Source organism: Pongo pygmaeus, chromosome 8 (assembly GCF_028885625.2).
Source record: "Pongo pygmaeus isolate AG05252 chromosome 8, NHGRI_mPonPyg2-v2.0_pri, whole genome shotgun sequence".
Taxonomy (NCBI): domain Eukaryota; kingdom Metazoa; phylum Chordata; class Mammalia; order Primates; family Hominidae; genus Pongo; species Pongo pygmaeus.
Window position 1 is genome coordinate 26,701,127 of NC_072381.2, and position 22,548 is coordinate 26,723,674.

A 22,548-nucleotide genomic window follows, 5' to 3' on the forward strand; every position below is an offset into this window, starting at 1 on the left:
CAGTGACAGGTGCAGAACATTGACCAAGATGGGCGGGGGCTGCGGGGGGAAGAAAAACAGAAAATCCCTCACCCCACAGAAAAGCAAGAGTTGGTTGATACTTCCAGTTTTATCCTTGAGCCACACTGCATGTAATTTTTCTGCACATGAAAACATCTGGCTCAGATCATCATATCTTGAAAAGAAGAGCAAGCTACACATTTTCAACAATAGAGCTGATTAAATTATAGTGCAGTGCATCCACAGGAAAGAGGCTTGGAGCCATGAAAGTGGCTTTGGAATAATGCCCAATAATAGAAAGGAAAGCATTTTACAATTGCTATGGTCTGTATGGACCCACCTTCTCCTCATGTCTTTATCTCTATTTCCCACCCATTTCTGAAGGAGTTCAGTTTGGCTTCTACCCTCAACACTCCTGCACTGATAACCAGGGAGGGTATCTGTGCAGTTAAAGCCAAAGTTCATTTTTTCATTTTCATCTCGAGAACATTCAGTATCCTCATCATGTTTGTTTCATTCATTCATTCATTCATTCATTCACATTTTCTTTTGGACGTGGGGGATGATGCATTAAATGTTGAAAAAGATCTTGGCCAGGCGCAGTCAAGATCACGCATATAATCCCAGCATTCTGGGAGACCAAGGCCGGCAGATCACCTGAGGTCAGGAGTTTGAGACCAGCCTGGCCAATATAGTGAAACCCCGTCTCTACTAAAAATACAAAAATTAGCCAGGCGTGGTGCCACACGTCTGTAGTCCCAGCTACTCAGGAGGGTGAAGCAGGAGAATCACTTGAACCCGGGAGGCAGAGGTTGCAGTGAGCTGATATCGCACCACTGCACTCCAGCCTGGGCGACAGAGGGAGACTCCATCTCAAAAAAAAAAAAAAAAAAAAAAAAAGAAAGAAAAAGAAAGATCTTAAGAGATAACAGCACACAGTTATTCATAGAGGTACATACCATTTCTTCTTAGGATTACAAATGAAGTGTGTCTTCACTTCTTTACATTGACAATACAAAGATTCTAAGGCATATTTAACATGCTAGGACCCTCAACTCTTTGTTACTCAAGCCGTTAGTCTTGTTCCTTACAACTTTTAGAGCTCACAACATGATTTTTAGGTTTATCAAAGAATGTCATGAATGTTTCTATATTTCTTGTTGGTTTATTTCTCATTATTGAATTACATATTGCTGAAAGTTTAACAACTTCTCTTGAATTCCAACAAGAAGCATTTGCTAGGTAGGCATTTGGTACCTGATGGATAATCTTTCATGATGGATAAATCTGCCACATCAATCTCTCTTGACTTTGAAAATTACAATCTGGGTGCTTTGGGAATTTCTGCTGTCTTAATTGGCTGGCCTGTCCTGTGAACAGCCGTCTTCTCTAAATGGTATAATAACTTTGCGTTTCAGCACTGTCTCATTGTGAGTCTTTTTGAAATCTTTTAAAATGATGTTGTGTGATCCAAATTTAAATTAATAGTTAAGCAGTGTGTTCTATTACCAATGCAAATAACTCAACTGAATGACAGTTGGATTCTGCTTCACTCAGTTTGCACATAAATGGTTGAGGAAAACTACATCATAGGTGACCCCCATTGGTGGTAGCCAAATTTCATAGTCTACTGTGTGAACCATCATGATTTCAGAAGCACTAAAATATAGAAACATACATTCTTGGCCGGACACAGTGGCCCATGCCTGTAATTCCAACACTTTGGGAGGCCGAGGTGGGTGGATCACTTGAGGCCAGGAGTTTGAGACTAGCCTGGCCAACATGGTGAAACCCCATCTCTACTAAAAATACAAAAATTACCCAGGTGTGGGGGTGCACACCTGTAATCCAAGCTACTTAGGAGGCTGAGGCATGAGAATTGCTTGAACACCGGAGGCAGAGGTTACAGTGAGCCAAGATTGCACCACTGTACTCCAGCCTGAGTGACAGAGCCACCCTGTCTCAGAAAAAAAATATATATATATATATTATATATATATATATATATGTTCTTGAATAGAAGAAATATGTTGTCACTATTTCTCCTTTTGGTTTCAGTGATTTTTTTAATGTTCTGCAGCAATTTGTGGATTTATTTTGCAATTACAAACAACTCACAAAACAACTACCAGTTCTAACGTGGGCTGTGGTAGATTGAGCCTTTCAGAGAGTGTATGAAGTGGTAGTTTCAGCTCTCCAGTGGCTGTATCCTGCCTTCTAAGCAAAGCCTGGAATTTGTGCTCTGCCTAGGGCTGATGCCCAAACCTCGGTGGACAGGCCTGGTTTTCATTACTCCAGTAACAGGCAAGTTCATTACTTCATTGCTTGGAATCTTTAGCAAATATCCCCTCTGTGCTCCTGGAAGTTAAAAAGCCATTTGACACTAATATGCTCATGCTAAGTAAAAGAATTTTACTAATTGCCCAGGAAAATCTTCCTTGCACTAGAAAACGTTCACCTTCCAGTTGATGTTGAATGTTCTCTCCACAAAAATAATAACTGAGGTAAAGCATTTGTTAATTAGCTAGAACTAAGCATTCAACAATGTATACATACTTCAAAACATCCTGTTTCACGTGATAAATACATATAACTGTATCTGTTGGTTTAAAAAAATTAGTTTTTTAAAAAGTAAAAAATAAATTGTCTTCCTTACTGAAGCCAAATGAAAAATTGAGTCTAAAATATTTTAGGTTCCCCCACTTCCTCCTTCTCCATTTTCAGCTTGGAGTTGGAAGGAGAGAAAAGATTAATTTTTCTAAATCATTGCTCAAAATCTTGTGATTACCAGAAAAGTTCCACTTCAGCCTGTTTATTAAGTAAGACATCTAGACCCAGGCATCTGTTTGCATCTCCTTTTTAATCAAGCTAAAGGTAGGTCTCAAGGCCGTGGCCAGATCTGGACCTTGGCTTAACATTGTCTGTTCTAGAGGCAGAAACGCCATCATGTCTATGAAGACATAACCCAGTTTTAGAAGTTTCTAGAAGCAGTGATGTGACAGACACCCCCCTCCTTTGAGACAAAAACGTGGCTCTATGAAAGCGGGTTTCTGTTTGACTCTCACTGATGTGTCCGTGTCTTCCCTTGTTTTTTCTTTTTTTTTTTTTTTTTTTTTTTTTTTTTTAGATAGAGTCTCACTCTGTTGTCCAGGCTGGAGCACAGTGGTGCAATCTCGGTTCACTGCAACCTCTGCTTTCCCAGGTTCAAGCGATTCTCCTGCTTCAGCCTCCTGAGCATCTGGGATTATAGGCACCTGCCACCACGCCCAGCTGATTTTTATATTTTTAGTAGAGACGGGGTTTTGCCATGTTGGCCAGGCTGGTCTTGAATTCCTGACCTCACATGATCTGCCCACCTGGGCCTCCCAGGGCTGAGATTACAGGCCGGAGCCACCGTGCTTGGCCTTCCCTTGCTTTTTCTCTGTGTGGATTTGAGTACATGTCAGATGTGCTGTGTGTATCTAAGTGTATGTGCCACCTGTGTTTTTCCTTCACACAATCCCAGGCCCTGATATGTTGTCTATATGGCTTATTTTCTGGAGCAGACAGGAACAGTGTAATGAAAGAGATCAGACTTGGGTTTAAATCCCATCCGGCCACGGATGTCCTGTGTGATCTTGAGCATGTCATTCGAACTCCTGACCACAAGCTCCTCATCTAAGAAAAGAGTGATATTATCTACCCCCACATGGTTTCTATGAGATTTAGACCAGATAATATATCAGCAGTACACAGGAGAGATAATATTTTTTTTCCTTTGCATAGTCTTTCCCTGCTACTGCTTTTCATTCTGCTCTTCTCCCTTCTTCCCCTTCTCTGTTTTTTGTTCGTTTGTTTTGTTTTGTTTTTTAACCCAGGTCGAGTCCATTTCAAAGGCTGGTTCTGCTTCTTTTATTCTCCAGCTTTTCATTTTGACAAGTTTCAAACCTTACACCAGTGCAGTGGTTCATGCCTATAATCCCAGCACTTTGGGAGGCCAAGGCCAGAAGATCGCTTGAGGTCAAGAGTTCAAGACCACCTTGGGCAAGATGCCATCTTTATAAAAACATTTTTTTTTTTTTTTTGAGAGTCTCCCTCTGTGGCCCAGGCTAGGGTGCAATGCCTCAATCGCAGCTCAGTGCAACCTCCACCTCCCGGGTTCAAGCTATTCTCCTGCCTCAGCCTCCCGAGCAGCTGGGATTACAGATGCCCGCCACCACGCCTGCCTAATTTTTGTATTTTTAGTAGAGACAGCATTTCACCATCTTGGCCAGGCTGGTCTCAAACTAAAAATTTTTTTAACTAGCTGGGCATGGTGGTGTGCACCTGTAGTCCCAGCTACTTGGGAGGCTGAAGCAGGAGGATCACTTCAGCTCAGGAGTTCAAGGCTGCAGTGAGCTATGATTGCACCACTGCACTCCAGTCTGTGTGACAGAGCAAGACCCTGTTTCAAACAAACAAACAAACAAACAAACAAAAACAGAAAAGAAAAGAAAGGAAAAGAGACAGTTTTTAAAAGTTTTAAAACTTAAAAAAAGTAAGAATCATGTAATGGACATGCATGTACCCTTCACCGAGATTCACTCATTGTTTACATTCTGCTACATTCCTGCTTTATTTTTTTTTCACCATTTATCTCTTAAGAACAAAGACGTTCTGTCTTTGTTACACAATGCATGTATCACAGTACAGTAAATGTACAGTAAATGTGATCATGCTCAGCAAATGTATGTGATTTAATACTATATTCTCATATATAGTCCATATTCAACTTTTCCAATTACCCAACAATGTCCACTTTTCTGTTTTTATTTTTATTTATTTATTCTTTTTGAGACGGAGTCTTGCTCTGTCACCCAGGCTGGAGTGCAATGGCGCGATCTCAGCTCACTACAATCTCCGCCACCCAGGTTCAAGAGATTCTCCTGCCTCAGCCTCCCAAGTAGCTGGGATTACAGGCATGGGCCACCAAGCCTGGCTAATTTTTATATTTTTAGTAGAGGCGGGGTTTCACCATATTGTCCAGGCTGGTCTCGAACTCCTGACCTCAGCTGATCCACCCACCTCAGCCTCCCAAAGTTCTGGAATTACAGGTGTGAGCCACGGCACCCAGCCCTACTTTTCTTAAGAGTCCAGGCCAATTACTTTGTTCATTTTGCAGAATATTCCTCAGTTTGGATTTAGCTTATCAATTCATCTTGATTTTGGTAGCAGTATTATAGAGGTGAGGCTGTGTCCTCAGGGGATCACATCAGTGGGGCACACGATGTCACATGGTCCCATTATTGATAATTCTAAGTTTGATCATTTGGTTAAAGCCATGTCCACCAGATTTTCTCAATTAAAAGTATTTCTTTGATAAGTGTTAAGTAATAGTTTTCATATAGTTTTACTTCTGAGTCTTGTTGTGCATTTTGGAGTCATATTCTCATTTTTTCACCTACCCTGGAGTTTGACTTTGCAGAGTGGAATGATACTTCAAGTGAATACCATGTTCTCCAACCGTCTTTCACCTAGTGGTTTATTCACTCATGGTTTATTCTTGCCACCCACCACGGTGGTTGTAGAATTGTGTCTTTTGAAAAAATTCTATCATTGTCTCTTCTACTGCTCTCTCTTAAGCTGTTAACCTACTCGGCAATACTTTTGAAGATTTTTCATGACCAAAGTAGGCACTATGCTTAGCAACAAAACACAAAGACACATAAGACAGCCTCAACCCCTGCCCCTGTGGAGCTTGAGTGAATATAGCATGTTTCTAATTTTTTTGAGTCAAGATCTCACTCTGTCACCTGGGCTTGAAGGCAGTGTTAGATCACAGTTCACTGCAACCTCAAACTCCTGGGCTCAAGTGATCATCTCGCCTCAGCCTCCCAAGTAGCTAGGTGCATGCCACCACATCCAGCTAACTTTTTAAAATGTTTTGTGGAGACTGGATCATGCTGTGTCGCCCAGGCTGGTAGTTTTTTAAATTTATCCATTTATTTAACAAATATTCACTCAGAGTCTATCATGTGTTTACATTATTCTATTTACTGAGAATCCAACAGTGAACAAAAACAGTCAAATCCCTGCCCTCACGGGGCTTACACTCTAGTTGATGAGAGGGAAAAGAGTATAATTAGAGAAAGCAGAGGTGGTAGAAAGAGTCGATTTTGAAATAGGTCAGGGCTCAGTAATGAGGAGACGTTAAAGCAAAGACCTAAAGGCAGTGAGAGAGACGCTGTTTGGGTGAGTGGGGAACAGGCGTTCCAGACAGAGAGAAAAGCATGAGTGAATGCACGCTCACAGGGTTCGAGTTACAGCTGGGAGGCTCGTGTGAGCAGAGCACAAACAGAGACAAAATCCAAGGGGCCAGTGAGTGGGACGGGAGGGTGGAGGCGGTTGAGAAGGTAGCTGAATGTGTGAATTAGAAAGAGGCATTCGGGGCCAGGCATGGTGTCTCATGCCTGCAATCCCAGCACTTTGGGAGGCCAAGGCAGGTGGATTACTTGAGGTCAGGAGTTCAAGACCAGCCTGGACAACATGGTGAAACCCCGTCACTACTAAAGATACAAAAATTAGCTGGGCATGGTGGCACATGCCTGTAATCCGGCTACTCAGGAGGCTGAGGCAGGAGAATCACTTGAACCTGGGAGGTGGAGGTTGCAGTGAGCCAAGATCACTCCACTGCACTCCAGCCTGGGCAACAGAGCGAGACTCCATCTCAAAAAAAGAAAAAGGAAAAGAAAGAGGCACTTGGGCTGGAGATGTGCTTTGGGGGTTGGCAGCATATGTATGGTATTTAAAGCCCTAAGAGCACCTAGGGAGTGAGTGTAGACCAAGGCTGAAAAGAAATGAGGTCAGGAAAGTTGAGGAGGAACCCACAGAGAAGGCTGGAAGGAGAAGCTGGTAAGGTAGATAGGGATGGAGCCAGAATCTCTGGGGCCTGAATCTTACACAATTTTGGGAGGCTCCCTTTTAAAAAGAAGGGATTTTTTTCTACTTGGGATGGGAGATGAGGTCTCCCTTTAAAAAATACAAAATTATCAATGAAAAATTAAGGACAAGAGGGAATATTTATTTAGAGCCAAAAAGGAAATCACAATGAATTATGAATTTTTAAAAATTGACATATATAACAAACATGTACATGTACCCCTGAACCTAAAATAATTTTTTAAATAAAATAAAGAAAAATATTTAAAATCATGGCTAGCGTAGGAGACAGCAACAATTTATAAAGTGTATTTGTTATTAATCACTAGAGATCACTGAACCCAAAAGGACTTAACTGTGATACTTTACTGTGAAAAAATAGTTTTCACTGCCTAAAATGAAACTCTTTATTTTACAGCATTATTAAAATATGCAGACATTTGAAAAAATAAAAATAAAAATTGACACATAACTATATATCTAAAAAGCAACATTGTAATCTTTATGATGATTAAATAACTTGCTGATGTATTTTTCCTACACTTTTGGTTGCATTTTTTTTTACCTTCTCTTCCTATAGGGAATAAATTTGCAATACAATTTTCTGTATAGATGATTTAGTGTTTCCTCCAGCATGGCTGATCAAAATTAATTTTTAGGATTGAGAGTTGAGAAGAAGTTGACTTTCGCTTGACAGCTCTAGATGGTAATGCCTCCTCTGTAACTTCCTCTGTGGTTTCTAGCTCTGGTGGTACTTCTTGCCAGTGAACAAGGCCTCAGAGAAGTGCAGTCTTTGTTCTTACTAACATGCCACCCCGTGGCATCCAATGGCCCAGGTGACAGGGACTGTTTGGCCAGGACCACAGAACCATCAGTTCCCACCACCCTCCCAAATCCTGGGCTGGGGCTGGGGGTGACATAAGGTAGCCAGGAAGCTTGGATCAAGGTGACCCCGGGCAAGGAGCAGAGCAGAGTGTTTCCTTCAGAACTTGGATTGGGACCTGAGATCTAATGTCCATGAAATGCATCATGGGAGGGCTTTTGTTGGACTCCAGGTAAAGTGGAGACAGTGATGGCAGTCGCCTGGCCCCACTCCAAGACCTAGGAACCCTGACCCAGGTGACCTCCCAGCAACAGAACAGTGTTGTGTTGTGTGCTGCTGCTGGGGTGCCAGAGGAGACATGCGGCATCAGAAGGTTCCTGCAAGTGAGAAGCCCTGAAATGTAAGCTTCTTTGTTGGCTTCAAGGTACATTGGCCTCTGTGAAGAGGAAAACCAGGAAAGAAAACTGTCAGGAAAGCCATGTGATCACTTCCAGGAGGGAGTGATCAATAATATTAAAGGCTGTATAAGATGCTGACTGGGAACTAACCATTGGATTTCACAACAGAGAGGTCACTGGTAATCTTTTTTTTCAAAATAACTTTAATACTGGAATGCTTGAGCTGCTTCTTTTTTTTTCTTTTTTGGTAAACATGAGATTTCGCCATGTTGCCCAGGCTGGTCTCGAACTCCTGGGCTCAAGTGATCTGCCTACCTCGACCTCCCAAAGTGTTAGGATTACAGGCATGAGCCACCGCACCCCACAGATTGTTGGTAATCTTGACACACAGTTTGGTGACATAGTGCAAACAAAAGTCCAGTTGAGGTAGATTCATGAGAAAATAGAGACAAGCAAGGGACAATGAATAGACCCAACTATTCACAGGGCTTTTATTTCTAAAAAGAAATGTTCATGATTTTTATTTATTAATACAACATGATAAATAGAATATTTTCTATTTGTGTCTCTTCAAAAAATTCTAAATTGCATTGTCCCTCTGGTTTTAGGTCACAGTGGGTCCTAAATACAAAAACAGTTCCCCATTCCTTATATAGACACTCTAAGTAGAAAAAAAAAAAGGGAACTTAAAATAATCTAGAGACTTGGCACTCTCTTTCCAACCCACGGGCATCCAAGTGAAACTAGTCTACAACTTGTCTCCCAGAGCTGGAGGCCAGACAGACAGATGGAAGTGGGGATGTTGGGTTCATATGTGCTGACCTCTGTTGCCCTGTGTCAACTGTTCTTGTACTTGAGTCCTGGGGAACGTTTTTGGATGTTATTCAGTTCTCTCACTTTTTCTAACTGAAGCTTGACTTAGCAAAGTGTCCCTACCTTGTCCCACCCACTTATTTCCAAATTGCTGTGATTTTATGCAAAACATAAATTTTTCACTAACTTTATGGTTTGCATAAAATCACAGCAATTTGGAAATAAGCACATTTAAAAATCGTATCTTTTATTTTTTGTTTTGTTATTTTTGTTTTTATTTTTTAATTTTAGAGACAGGGTCACACTTTGTCACTCAGGCTAGAGTGCAGTAGTGCCGTCATAGTTCACTGTAGCCATGAGCTCTTGTGCTCAAGGGATTCTCCCACCTCAGCCTCCTGAGTAGCTGAGACCACAGGTGTGCACCACTACGCCCAGCTAATTTTTTTGGCAGAGGGGATAGAGATGGGGTCTTGCTATGTTGCCCAGGCTGGGCTTGAACTCCTGGCCTCAAGTGATTCTCCCACCTCTGCCTCCCAAAGTGCTGGAATTTCAGGTGTAACCCACCACACCTGGCCTAAATCATATTTTTAAAAATGTGGTAGCCCATCTCATTACGTGTGTGTGTGTGTGTGTGTGTGTGTGTGTGTGTGTGTCTTTACTGCAAAATTCTAGGACTTTTCGAAGCAGTCTCTTAGTATTTTTTTAAATTACTGAAATAAATCATTTCATTTAAGGATTAGTTTTTTATTTAAAATGTTATTTACAGGTAACTTTTGCCACGACAATATTGCTTACAAAAGGACCCTGTTGTCTTGGCTGTTCCTTCTATGTGACCTTACATATGTATATACACATGTCCATATGAATTTTGTTTGTGACTCACTGCATATTAGTCTGAATTGATCATATGACCACAGACATTGTCCTTTTGATTCAATAACTACTTGCTAGCCTATTAAGATTTTCACCGATCTCAGGGGTACAGTGCAAAGTTGGTTAAGTTGGCCCAAGAGGTTTCTTCACCTTAGTTCTCTGTTGAGTGAATTATTTGTTATAATCCGTAACTTTAGAGATGCTTCTGTTTCCTGTTTTACGCTACACAGAAGCCTCAGCTTCCCCTTTCTCCTCCCCCAAACATTGCAAGAACCTTTAACCATATGCTGTGTTATTCTGTGAACCACTTCCTCTTGATAAAACGCTTCCATTGCATTTTGAAAAAATACAACACTGAAGGAATCAGGTAAAATTCAATATTCTAAGTTATTTTCAATCACACTGTACACAGGTGACTTCACAGTTTCCATCAGCATTTGCGAGCATCCGAATTCTGCAGTGATTTCATCCTAAGTGCAATCCCATTCATAAGCTTTTTAAAATTTTTTCCTCCTCTTTTGTATCTGTAGTTGTAATATGTCTACTGATTTATTTCCTAGAAAAAAAAGTTGCCAGATGGTTTCTAATTAAAAAATAATAAAAATATCAAAGTAAATTGATACTTGGAGAGCCTCAGATTTTTGAAACTTATTTCTCATCAATTCCAGTTCTATTTTAGTTTTGGAAATCTAGTAATAAACTCAAAACACTGTAGGGTAAAAAAACAGCAGTCCCTGTAACTCCAGCACTTTGGGAGGCTGAGGCGGGCTGATCACCTGAGGTCAGGTGTTTGAGACCAGCCTGGCCAACACGGTGAAACCCTTTCTCAATGAAAAAAAAAAAAAAATTAGCTGGTCATGGTGGCTGGTGCCTGTAATCCCAGCTACTTGGGAGGCTGAGGCAGGAGAAACTCTGGAACTGGGAGGTGGAGGTTGCAGTGAGCCGAGATCACACCATTGCACTCCAGCCTGGGCAACAAGAGCAAAATTCCATCTCAAAAAAAAAAAAAAAGCAGTCAATACTAGGATACAAACATTTTTCTTTAACTGTCTTTAACATAGAAAGATGTACAGTATGCAGATATATTCATTGAAGAGAAGAAATACAGCTGAGGAAAACCCACACAGAAAAATCTTCCAGAAATTTGTTTAAGCCTCCAACCATGTCTGGAATCAATAAATATTTGGTGACTGACTTACGTTGTGTAAACTCGATTGAGTTACTTATCTCTGGATGCCTCAGTTTTCTCATCTAAGACAAACATAAAAGTATTTTCATTTCACCTAGGGTGTGAGGATGGATTTAATCAGTCAATGCATGTAATGCACCAGGACAGTCCCCGGCATGGAGTGAGAACACCTAATAGTTATTCGCTATTATTTTTATTATTATCAGGCAGGTAGAGAGCAAGGGGAGATTTCTCTCTCTCTCAACCCCAGCCATGCACAGAAGCAATTGAGTGAGGAGTTTTCTTCTTGGTAGACAGGTAGCAACTTATCTGGTTAATACTGAAGGTTAATTCTAACCTTCCTGAACTTCATTGACTGTGACTCATTTTAATAATCGGAAAGTCATTTTTATACCTCCTCTGTTGTTTCTTTTTTTTAATTATTATTTATTTTGAGCCAGGGTCTCGCTCTCTTGCTCAGGCTGGAGTGCAATAGTGCAATCATGAGTCACTGCAGCCTTGAACTCCTGGGCTCAAAGAATCTTCCTGCCTCTGCCTCCTGAATAGCAGGGATTACAGGCACATGCCACTATGACTGGCTAATTTTTTTATTTTTTGTAGAGACAGGGTCTTGCTCACAAATATTCTGTTTTGTCTTTTCTTTTCATTCTCAGTGCTCTGAAATTTTCATTCTGTTATTGGTATTAGTATCTTAATCCAAGCAAAGACTAAGCATAACTAAAAGTACAGCTGAAAAGGTGAAATTTTCAACCATTCAAATTAGCTTAGAGAACCCGTGAGTTTGTAATATCTTAATACGGTGCTGTAAGAAAGCAGGGTTTTGACAGATAAGCTCCTTATAAAAATGTAAATAATATGAGTTTCTTCATTGTATTGACACTTCCTGCCACTGAAAACATCAACTCTGTAAATCCAAAACTTGATAATCACAAGAAGAGGAAAATCTTAACAACTTTTTTATTTCATTCAGAAGTTGTTAGGACCACTTATTTGTTTTGTTTTGTTTTGTTTTGAAATGGAGTCTTGCTCTGTCGCCCAGGCTGGAGTGCAGCACGACCTCAGCTCACTGCAAGCTCTGCCTCTCGGGTTCAAGCGATTCTTGTGCCTCAGACTCCCAAGTAGCTGGGATTATAGGTGCGCACCACCACGCCCAGCTAATTTTTTGGTATTTTTAATAGAGACAGGGTTTCACTATGCTGGCCAGGCTGGTCTCAAACTCCTGACCTCAAGTGATTCACCTGCCTCGGCCTCACAAAGTGCTGGCATTACAGGTGTGAGCCACTGCGCCAGGCCTTTTTTGAACTTATATGGAAAATAGTGTATCCTTTTATTTGTTTTCTGTTTTATTAAAAAATTCCTATTATAAATAATTGTATTATTACATATTTCACTTAATATATAAAATATATAAAATATATAAAATATATAAAATAGTATACTTTTATGACTTAATCTTTTAGTTTTAAGTGCATCAAATAATCCCTTAATTTAATACCATTCTGCTCAAAATTCAGTTTCTAGCATGAAATTGTAACATATTATTGTTATAACAAAGGGGTACACATGAAATTAGTTATATGATATGAATTAAGAAATAATTAAGATAGAAAACATAACGTGTTTTTATTTACTAAATAATGATTAACCTATTACTTCAAATGTTAACTGGCTTTAGATTGAATTAGAAAAGAAGAAAAGTCATTGATACTGTCACTCAAGTTGCCTCAAGTTGCATGGTAATTATCAGAATTTTTCTCAAAGCAACTAAAATTTTTGGTTTGAAAACTGATTCAGGCCTAAATAGATGTGAGCCCCAGTTGGTAAACTTTTGTTTACCAACAAAACACATCTGTGCAAGTATCAGTATTTACTCACCTGGAAATAGCATTGGAAAAAGAGAAACAGTGTTATAGTGAATGAGGTTCCACAAACTTGTACCTATAGCAGCAGCTTAGAAACAGACTGTTTAATTGCTCTGAGAGTTCTCTGAAACATGTTATTTGGCAACCTCTAAGGACTGCCTGGCCCTGGAATGTGACATTTTTGAGTGTGTCACACCAGGAGCCATGTAGAACTTGTAGCCAGTCAAGTGAGAGAGAACTTTCTATGAGGCTTGAGATCTGGACTCTAGCCCAGTTCTTCTCATTAGTCTGGGAAGTTACTTAATCTCTCTGGGTTTCCAACGAAGCATTTCTGAACAGAAACATCAACAAGATCTGATTCTTTCTTAATAACAACTCCCAGTTTTCTAAGACATTCTAACATGATAACAAAGAGTGTGATTCAGTGTGGCAAATGCTGATTGCAAATTCATGCCAAGTATTGTTGGCTATTTTGTTTAGATGTTGCAACAAACCTAAGAATTAGGCATTATTGTTTTCCTTATTTTACAGACAAGGAAACTGAAGTCCAGGGAGATTAAATACCATGTCAAGTTGGTTGTTAAGGCCAGGATTTACTGACATGTTTACCAAGTGCAGTAGACAGCAAATCTCTGCTGGGAATGAAGACACCATTGAAGTGTTAGCACGACAGCTGGATTTTGAATGATCAGTAGGATTTTATGGAGTTATGCACAGAGGAGGATATTATTTAAAGGGAATAGCATACACAAAGACAAAAAGAGTTCTAAAAAGCCTGTTCAGAAAACATCAAGGGTCCTGAGGCCAGGCCTGGTGGCTCAAGCCTGTAAACCCAGCATTTTGGGAGGCAGAGGTGCAAGGATCACTTGAGCCCAGGAGTTTGAGACCTGCCTGGGCAACATAGCGAGACCCTGTCTCTGCTAAAAATAAAATAAAATAATGTAAAAAAACCACAAATAAATAAAAAAATAAAAGGCCCTGAATGGGGCAAATTAGGAAGGACTTTGAAAGACACGCTGAGTGCCTGAACACTCTCCACTTCATCATAAGCAGCCGGGGAAGGCTTTTAAACAGGAGAGTGACATGTTCACATTTGTATTTGCAATTTGCAGCAGTGGTGGTGGTGAATACTGGTGGGGAGTCCGGAAGGCTGGAGGCCGAGTGAGCTGGTGAGGTGTCAACTGTGGCTTGATAGAGAGAATGAAGGCAAGGAGAAGCCTTCTACAGGAAAAGCCAACAGATTCCCCGACCGACTAGATGGAAAAATGGGAGGAGTAAGGGACTATGCCAAGGGTTCTAAGTCAGACTGATATGTGACTAATGGCCTTTTACCAAGTTAAGGCACATGGGAAGAGAATGCACGAGGGGAGTAGTGAGTCGGAGCTGCTTAGTGGGAAATGCCTGGGGGATGTTGAGCTGGCTGCTTTTAGGCAAGCTACTCTTACCGAGGCAATAAAGGCCGCTCTCATCCAGGTCCAAAATTCCAGATTCCATGGCTGGAATTGCTGATCTTCACAGCATCCCAAACTGCATGCAAACTGAGTTAAATGTGTGAGATTAACTCTGCCGTCGATATAAACATATGTCCTGTAAACCATATGCATCACAGTACTTAGGATAAATGTTTAAAAGACATATTTTTGAAATGTATCCAGGTGGAAAAGAGAAACAATTTAAGGATTAAAAAAAACTGAAGCCTAGAAATATTAAGCATTAGGGAAAATTTCCTTGTTGTTCAAGGAATCTAAGGGAAAGTTTTAGCCTGGACAAGCGGCTTCAACCACCTCACCCCTCATCTATCCAATAATAACAATAATAATCACAAAATCTAGCTGATTTTGTAGTATTTCCGTTTCTTTTTCATCAACAACTTGTGGTTCTTCCCAAGACATAAAATGAACTCAGAAGTGACATACTCACAAAAAGATTCTAACTCCACCCAGTCACCATGTGTGCATGGCTTGTTTGCAATGCATTGCTTCACTGTGATAACTCCACCCCAGCTCTTTCTGGCTGCTAACCCAAAGAACACTTTAAGCTGTCAGGGCTGGGTGTTTTTTTTTTTTTTTTTTTTTTCTCTCTCTCTCTCTCTCTCTCTCTCTTTTAATCTCTATTTTGACCTTTGGAAAATACCACATGTACATATAGGCACAGCCCTATTTTCTTACGCTTGTGTGTGTGTACACTGTATATATGTGTATAACTCTTGTCTGTCCATTCCAAAAATACGGTTTTCTTGCAGGGAGGTCAATTATGTAATATGACTGAATTTACAGATTAATAATTTTTGTTAATAAACCGCCCTGAAGTCAAATGTCTTTTTATTTTCACCGTGGGTGCAACTGTGATCCATTCACTAGCAAGTTTACTTATGACTGTAGGTTTCAGCACAATTTTGATGTTGGCTCCACTTACTAACTAAGTAACAGATTCTGGGGGAAAGGAATGAAAGGGCAGGGGAAAGGGCAGGGGGAAAGATTTTCACCAGATGAATGCAGGGAGAGGTCACGAGAATGCGCTGTTGTTTTGAGTAATTTCCATCTTAGGTGGATGATTCACTGTGGCACGTCATTAACCTGTTATATAGCAGTGGTGTGCACAGCCTGAGAAACGAAGGCCTTTGGGTTCAGTGGGTTTTTCTGACTCATTGATGTCACATTTCAAGACTTTATTTTAGTGCTTTTCCAAATTTAAGGGTTCAGGAGAATGAATCAATGGCAAGATTTGTGTTACTCAAATTATATTTGGTTCCTATAAGCTTATTGTAATGCTAGTTGGCAGTTTTGAGGTCAGCAAACAAATCTATATTTATTCTTATAAAATGGATTACTCTCATAAGAAAATCTGAAATGTGTTAACACCAATAATTACTCTTAACTTTTTCTGTTAATAATAATTCATCTAAAGGATTCCTTTATTTTCTCACATTATTGTACTCAGAAAGAAATTCACATGAGCAGTTCTGGAATTTTATTGTTTTTTCCATTAATTTCCCCTTATTAAAATAATAACTCAAAAACCCATGACAAGATTTTTAATACCATATTAGTTGTTTTGGGAGGCAATTTGTGAAACCATGGAGATAATATCTACTTAAATACTTTCTGCCATTTTGTAGGAATTTTTTTTTTTTTTTTTTTTTTTTTTTTGAGAGAGTCTCGCTGTGTCACCCAGGCTGGACTTTGGTGGCACCATCATAGCTCACTGCAGCCTCGACCTCCTGGGCTCAAGCCATCATCCCGTCTCAGCCTCCTGAGTAGCTGGGACTATAGGCACGTTCCCCCACACCTGGCTAATTTTTTAATTTTTTGTACAGAAGTTTCTCTATGTTGCCCAGGCTGGTTTCAAACTCCTGGCCTCAAGCAATCCTCTCCCCTCGGCCTCCCAAAGTGCTGGGATAACAGGCGTGAGTCACCATGCCCAGCCTTGTAGGAAATTTAAAGAAAGGAGGATATGATTCAGATACTTTGTAAGCAACTGTGTGGGGATAAAACCCCATGGAAATGACTCCTCATGCTGACTTCCCTTCTGAACCAGGGGCGGGGCCCACCTGCAGCCATCTTCCTCTAGTCTAGCTGCCATAAACACTTTTTAAATCCCAACAATACACACAAAATAGGAAAAGTATCTTCCGTCATCCTTCACTGATGCTGTGTTTGATTCCTCTCTGACTTTCCCTGCACATATAGACCTAGACCTTCAGTGTTTTTCTCACCTGTTGCTTCTATACCTGGGTGCTCACCTGCCTGCTTTGTGTGGTCTGACGCTCAGCATTCACTGAGTAGCTTCCTTGGATTCAAACACACACCTCCTTGCCCCATGTGTATGTACACCTGATTCTTTGGGATGCATCTGCCACTAAGAAATGTGCTAGTTCGATGGAATCCAGACCTCTCTTAACTAAAGACCCCTTGTACCCTCTCAACGCCTCCCGGCCAACACAGTTTTACAACTTCCCATGCTCCTGCAAGACACCTCCTACACTGGACACCAGATAGGGCACTAGAGAAAATTAATACATCACATAGCATTTCAAGCATCTGTCCTCCAAAATAAAACATGCAAAACTTAAATCTTAAAATGATGGTGGAATATGCTCAGTGACCTGTAGCTCAGGGTAGCTTTTGTGTTTCTCAAGAGGGAGAGACTAGAAGGAGGGCAAAAGAAAAGTCACTGCAGGGAGCAGAACATTCAGATGGAAAATGTTCTCAGTCCTGTTTGGCAAGGGTGATAAGGCTATGTAGGAGAAGAAAATTTTTTTCTTCTTAAAATAGGGAGAAGGGGAAATATACGATGGAAAAATTAAGCAAGAAGATTTCATTATGTCAGATTTCCTAAATGATAAACCCAAGATAATTGTTGAAGATAATTTGGGAAGATTAAGTGCTAGCTTTGCAGGGTGGATATTTGGAGGATATGCACTGATTCACCCAAAATGATTTTACAGCCTCATCTGTTCTGATTGCTCAGCGTCAATGCTATCCTGGGTGCTAAATGTTGGTAATATCAACTCTGGCTTATAGAACAGCTCTTGCTACAGAGTTAGTGCCAGATAAGGATTACTGTTATCACCATCATCATCATTTACATCACTTCACTTTTAAGAATTATGATATTTTAAAAATCATTTGGCTGGACGTGGTGGCTCACACCTGTAATCCCAACACTTTGGGAGGCCCAGGTGGGTGGATCACTTGAGGTCAGGAGTTCAAGAACAGCCTGGCCAACATCATGAAACCCCATCTCTACTAAAAATACAAAAATTAGCCAGGCATAGTGGCGGGCATCCATAATACCAGCTACTCAGGAAGCTCAGGCAGGAGAATTGCTTGAACCCGGGAGGCAGAGTTTGCAGTGAGCTGAGATCAGGCCATTGCACTCCAGCCTGGGAGACAGAGTGAGATTCCGTCTCAAAAGAAGAAGAAGAGGAAGAAGAAGAAGATCAATGGAGTCATTTTTAAGAAAGCAAAGTTAGTGTGACAAAGTTTATTTCATAGACATATTTAAGAGAGACACTAAGATACCCTGATTAGCTAAAGCTATTAAAAATAAAAATATGTGACTGCTAAAGTATTAAAGTCACTTAAAGGGTGAACTATAAGTTTTCAAGATAATTTATTCAAGGAAAGATAGATTTGCTTCCACTTGGCCTATTTCAGCCCAGTAGTGTATTTTAAATACACACATGAAGAGATAATAGTATTATGGTTATGATTTAGAAAGTATCTTTATGGGCCAGGCGTGGTGGCTCACACCTGTAATCCCAGCATTTTGGGAAGCAGAGGCAGGCGGATCACCTGAGGTCAGGAGTTTCAGACCACCCTGGCCAACACGGCGAAACCCCGTCTCTACTAAAAATACAAAAATTAGCCAGGTGTGTTGGGGCATGCCTGTAATTCCAGCTACTCAGGAGGCTGAAGCACGAGATTTGCTTTAACCCGGGAGGCGGAAGTTGCAGTGATGTGAGATCGCACCACTGCACTCCAGCCTGGGTGACAAGAGCAAAACTCCATCTCAAAAAAAAAAGAAAAGAAAAAAAGAAATAGAGTACCTTTATCTTTTAGCACTGCATTCTGAAATATTTATGGAAAAATAATATTTGCTTTAAAATATCTATTGTAGGAAGATATAAATGGAAAAAGATCAGTCCAGTTGAAAATTATTAAAGCTGGACAACGTGTACATGAAAATCATTATTCTCTCTGCTTTTGTATATATTTTTAATTTCCATATAAAAAGAATGAGATACAAATGCATGCATGTACAAATTCAAGTAAATATTGTGATTTGGCTTAAATAATACATACTGATTCCCTACACCCACCAGACTTCTTAGTATGAGCTGTAATTGGCATTAATCTTACAGTGTTTTAGAGCATTTTGAAATGTGCTTAGAGGCTGAACAAGGTGGCTCAATCTTGTAATCCCAGCACTTTGGGAAGTCGAGGCGAGTGGATCACCTGAGGTCAGGAGTTTGAGACCAGCTTGGCCAACATGATGAAACCTCGTCTCTACTAAAAATACAAAAATTAGCCGGGCGTGGTGGTGGGCGCCTGTCATCCCAGCTACTCCAGAGGCTGAGGAAGGAGAATTGCTTTAACCTGAGAGACGGAGGCTGCAGTGAGCTGAGATCGTACCACTGCACTCCAGCCTGGGGGACAGAGCAAGACTCCATCTAAAAAAAGAAAAAAAAAAAAAGAAAAGAAAAGAAAGAGAGAAGTGCCCTTAGAAATGGTCTGCAGCAAATTCCTCATGTTACAGATGAAACAATTGATTACCTTTGCCAAACTACATAATGCTAGTTAAGTGGCCAAAGGACTAGTAATGTCTCCTAACTTCCCAACTTAGCCTTGCCAAAAATGTCAGGAAACAGAGCAGCCAGTTGCAACTCACAGTGCGTCCCACCCTATTTTGTTGCAAACTTTTCCTCTTTTGGGGCAATTGCTTCATTTGGTTTAGGCAAATAAAGGTTAAAATGTAAAAAAAAGTTTTCTTTCTATCTCTTTTCACTTGGCAGGGCGACCATTTAAGTTCTAAGGGTTTGTCCACCAGTACTTCTAAATAAATGTACTAAAAACTATTATTTCAGAAATATCTTTCGAAAGCAGGGAATTATTGGGTAAATATGCTTAATCACTCCTCATATCATTTTTGTGTAAGGTTTTTTTTTTTTTTTTTTTTTTTGGAGATGGAGTCTCACTCTGTCACCCAGGCTGGAATGCAGTGGCACGATCTCGGCTCACTGCAACCTTCACCTCCTGGGTTCAAGCGATTCTCCTGCCTCAGCCTCCCAAGTAGCTGGGACTACAGGCACGTGCCACCACACCCAGGTAATTTTTGTATTTTTAGTAGAGATGGGGTTTCACCATATTGGCCAGGCTGGTCTCAAACTCCTGACCTCAGGTGATCCGCCTGTCTCGGCCTCCCCTCGTGCTGGGATTACAGGTGTGATCCAGCCTGTTTCTTTGGCCCCGAGAAGACTAGTTTAGCCTGGAAAAATTCAATTGTGGCTCTGAGGCATTTCCCAACATTTGGCACAATCTTGGATCAAGCAGATTGGATAGAAGCCAAGCATGAAATTTCAGGCTAACATGAGCCTTCCTCTCAATATAGTCCTCTCCCAACTTAGCTGCCCATGGATGGGACTCTTGGGGGAAAGAGAGGGATGCAAAGAGTATCCTAGGATCAGGCTTTTATGAGAATGCTAATATCTCAGTTTCTTCCTTTTTCAGATGGGTGAGTCAAGTGAAGACATAGACCAAATGTTCAGCACTTTGCTGGGAGAGATGGATCTTCTGACTCAGGTAAACTTCCCTTTTTAACTGGCAAATTAGAAAACAAAAATAGAGTTGCAGAATTTCATTATAATATGACAAGGGAGCTGTCTTTTTTAAAACCCTGATATCAGGGGAACCAGCCCCCGATATTTCAATGTAGGTTCTTTTCTATTTTCCCTAAGTGTCGGTGGGTCTGAGAAATAAAGGGAAGAGAACAAAAGAGAGAAATTTTAAAGCTAGGTGTCCAGGGGAGACATCACGTTGGCAGGTTCCGTGATGCCCCCTGAGCCGTAAAACCAGCAAGTTTTTATTAGCAACTTTCAAAAAGGAGGGAGTGTAGGAATAGGGTGTGGCTCACAGAGATCACGTGCTTCAAGGGCAACAAAGTATCACAAGGCAAATGGGCAGAGCAACGTCACAAGGTCAGGGAGAAACTAGAATTATTAATGAAGTTCCATGCCCCGCTGTGCGGGCATTGTCATTGATAAACATCTTAACAGGGTTCAAGAGCAGAGAACTGGTCTGACTAGAATTTGCCAAGCTGGAATTTCCTAATCCTAGCAAGCCTGGGGCCGCTGCAGGAGGCCAGGGCCTGTTTCATCCCTAATCTGCAATCTGCATCTGCATAAGGCAGACACTCCCAGAGCGGCCATTTTAGAGGCTGCCCCAGGAATGCATTCTTTTCCCAGGGCTATTAATTATTAATATTCCTTACCGGGGAAAAAATTCAGCGATATTTCTCTTACCCGTTTTAGGTAATAAGAGAAATATGGCTCTGTCCTGCCCGGCTCCCAGGCAGTCAGACCTAATGGTTATCTCCCTTGTTCCCTGAACATCACTATTATCCTGTTCTTTTTTCAAGGTGCCCAGATTTCATATTGTTTAAACACACATGATTTACAAACAATTTGTGCAGTTAACGCAATCATCACAGGGTCCTAAGGCGACGTACATCCTTAGCTTATGATGATGACAGAATTAAGAGATTAAAGACAGGCATAGGAAATCACAAGAGTATTGATTGGAGAAGTGATAAATGTCCATGAAATCTTCACAATTTATGTTCAGAGATTGCAGTAAAGACAGGCATAAGAAATTATAAAAGTATTAATTTGGGGAACTAATAAATGTCCATGAAATCTTCACAATTTATGTTCTTCTGCCATGGCTTCAGCCGGTCCCTGCATTCGGGGTCCCTGACTTCCCGCAACACCCTGAAGATTGGCAACATTATATAGTTCTGATGTAATTGTGACAATGTCGGGTTAAAAAAAAAGCTTGTTCCTGACTATATTCTTTTGAGTTCAGTTAATTTAATACATTGATCAGACATACATCAAGCTCGTAGTATCCAAATATTTACCAATAGAGAAATTTACCGCCAAGTTTACTATCCTACAACGACCAGCACTGAGCCATTTCCCTGTGGTTACCTTTACAAAGACTCACTAAGAAAATATTATCTTCGTTTGATTTTGGGGTTTTCTTGAGAGACAGAGCCTCACTCTGTTGCTTAGGCTGGAGTGCAGTGGCACAATCACAGTTCACTGCAGCCTCAACCTCTTGGGCTCAAGTGATCCTCTGGCCTCAGCCTCCCAAGTAGCAGGGACTACAGGTGCATGCTACCACACCCGGCTAATTTTTTTTTTTTTTTTTGTAGAGACGAGATCTCACTATGCTGCCCAGGCTGGATATCATCTTTAGTAAAGACTTTTTACCAACCCTTGAGGAAATGCTACATTTTAAAGAACTAAGTGGGAGTTACGGTGACCTTGTGATTAGACTGTAAGAACTCTACCCTCAAAGGAATGTGAAAACCACTCGACCATAGACTGAGAGAAAAGCCCCTGGCATCAAAATCAGATTGACTCTGAGGTCACTGAGCCCCACTGTCAGCACCACTACAGCCTGGCAGCTGCTAACCCAGGGGCCACTAAGCCAGGTTACAGTCAGGTGGGCTTTAGAATGTCTTAGAGTGTGCTCATAAATGAGCCTTTGACTAATAAGGTAATCAGCTCATCCCTTTTCTGCATAAAATATCAAAAGAAGAATAAGCCAATATTCCTAAGTAAGATAGAGATCTTCAAAAGCTTTCAAAAAAATAAATGAATAGTCTGTGTTTTGAAAGACTATTTATTTTAGGAGAAAATAAACCAATTCTAGACTGGGCATAGTGGTTCACACCTGTAATGCCAGCACTCTGGGGGGCCGAGGTGGGCGGATCACAGGTCAGGAGTTGGAGACCGGGCTGGCCAGTATGGTGAAACCCCATCTTTACTAAAAATACAAAAATTAGCCGAGCGTGGTGGTGGGTGCTTGTAGTCCCAGTTACTCAGGAGGCTGAGGCAGGAGAATCATTTGAACCCAGGAGGCAGAGATTACGGTGAGCCGAGATTGTGCCATTGAACTCCAGCCT

General features: G+C 40.9%; 1 protein-coding gene across 1 annotated transcript in view; it reads left to right on the forward strand.

Moving 5' to 3' along the window:
• LOC129006221 (amyloid beta A4 precursor protein-binding family B member 1-interacting protein) overlaps positions 1-22,548 on the forward strand; it is a 130,792-nt gene that overhangs the window by 34,392 nt on the left and 73,852 nt on the right. The window contains exon 3 of the mRNA XM_054435683.2: positions 20,088-20,159. Coding sequence (XP_054291658.1) covers positions 20,088-20,159 — 72 coding nt within the window. The remainder of the gene's footprint in view (positions 1-20,087; positions 20,160-22,548) is intronic.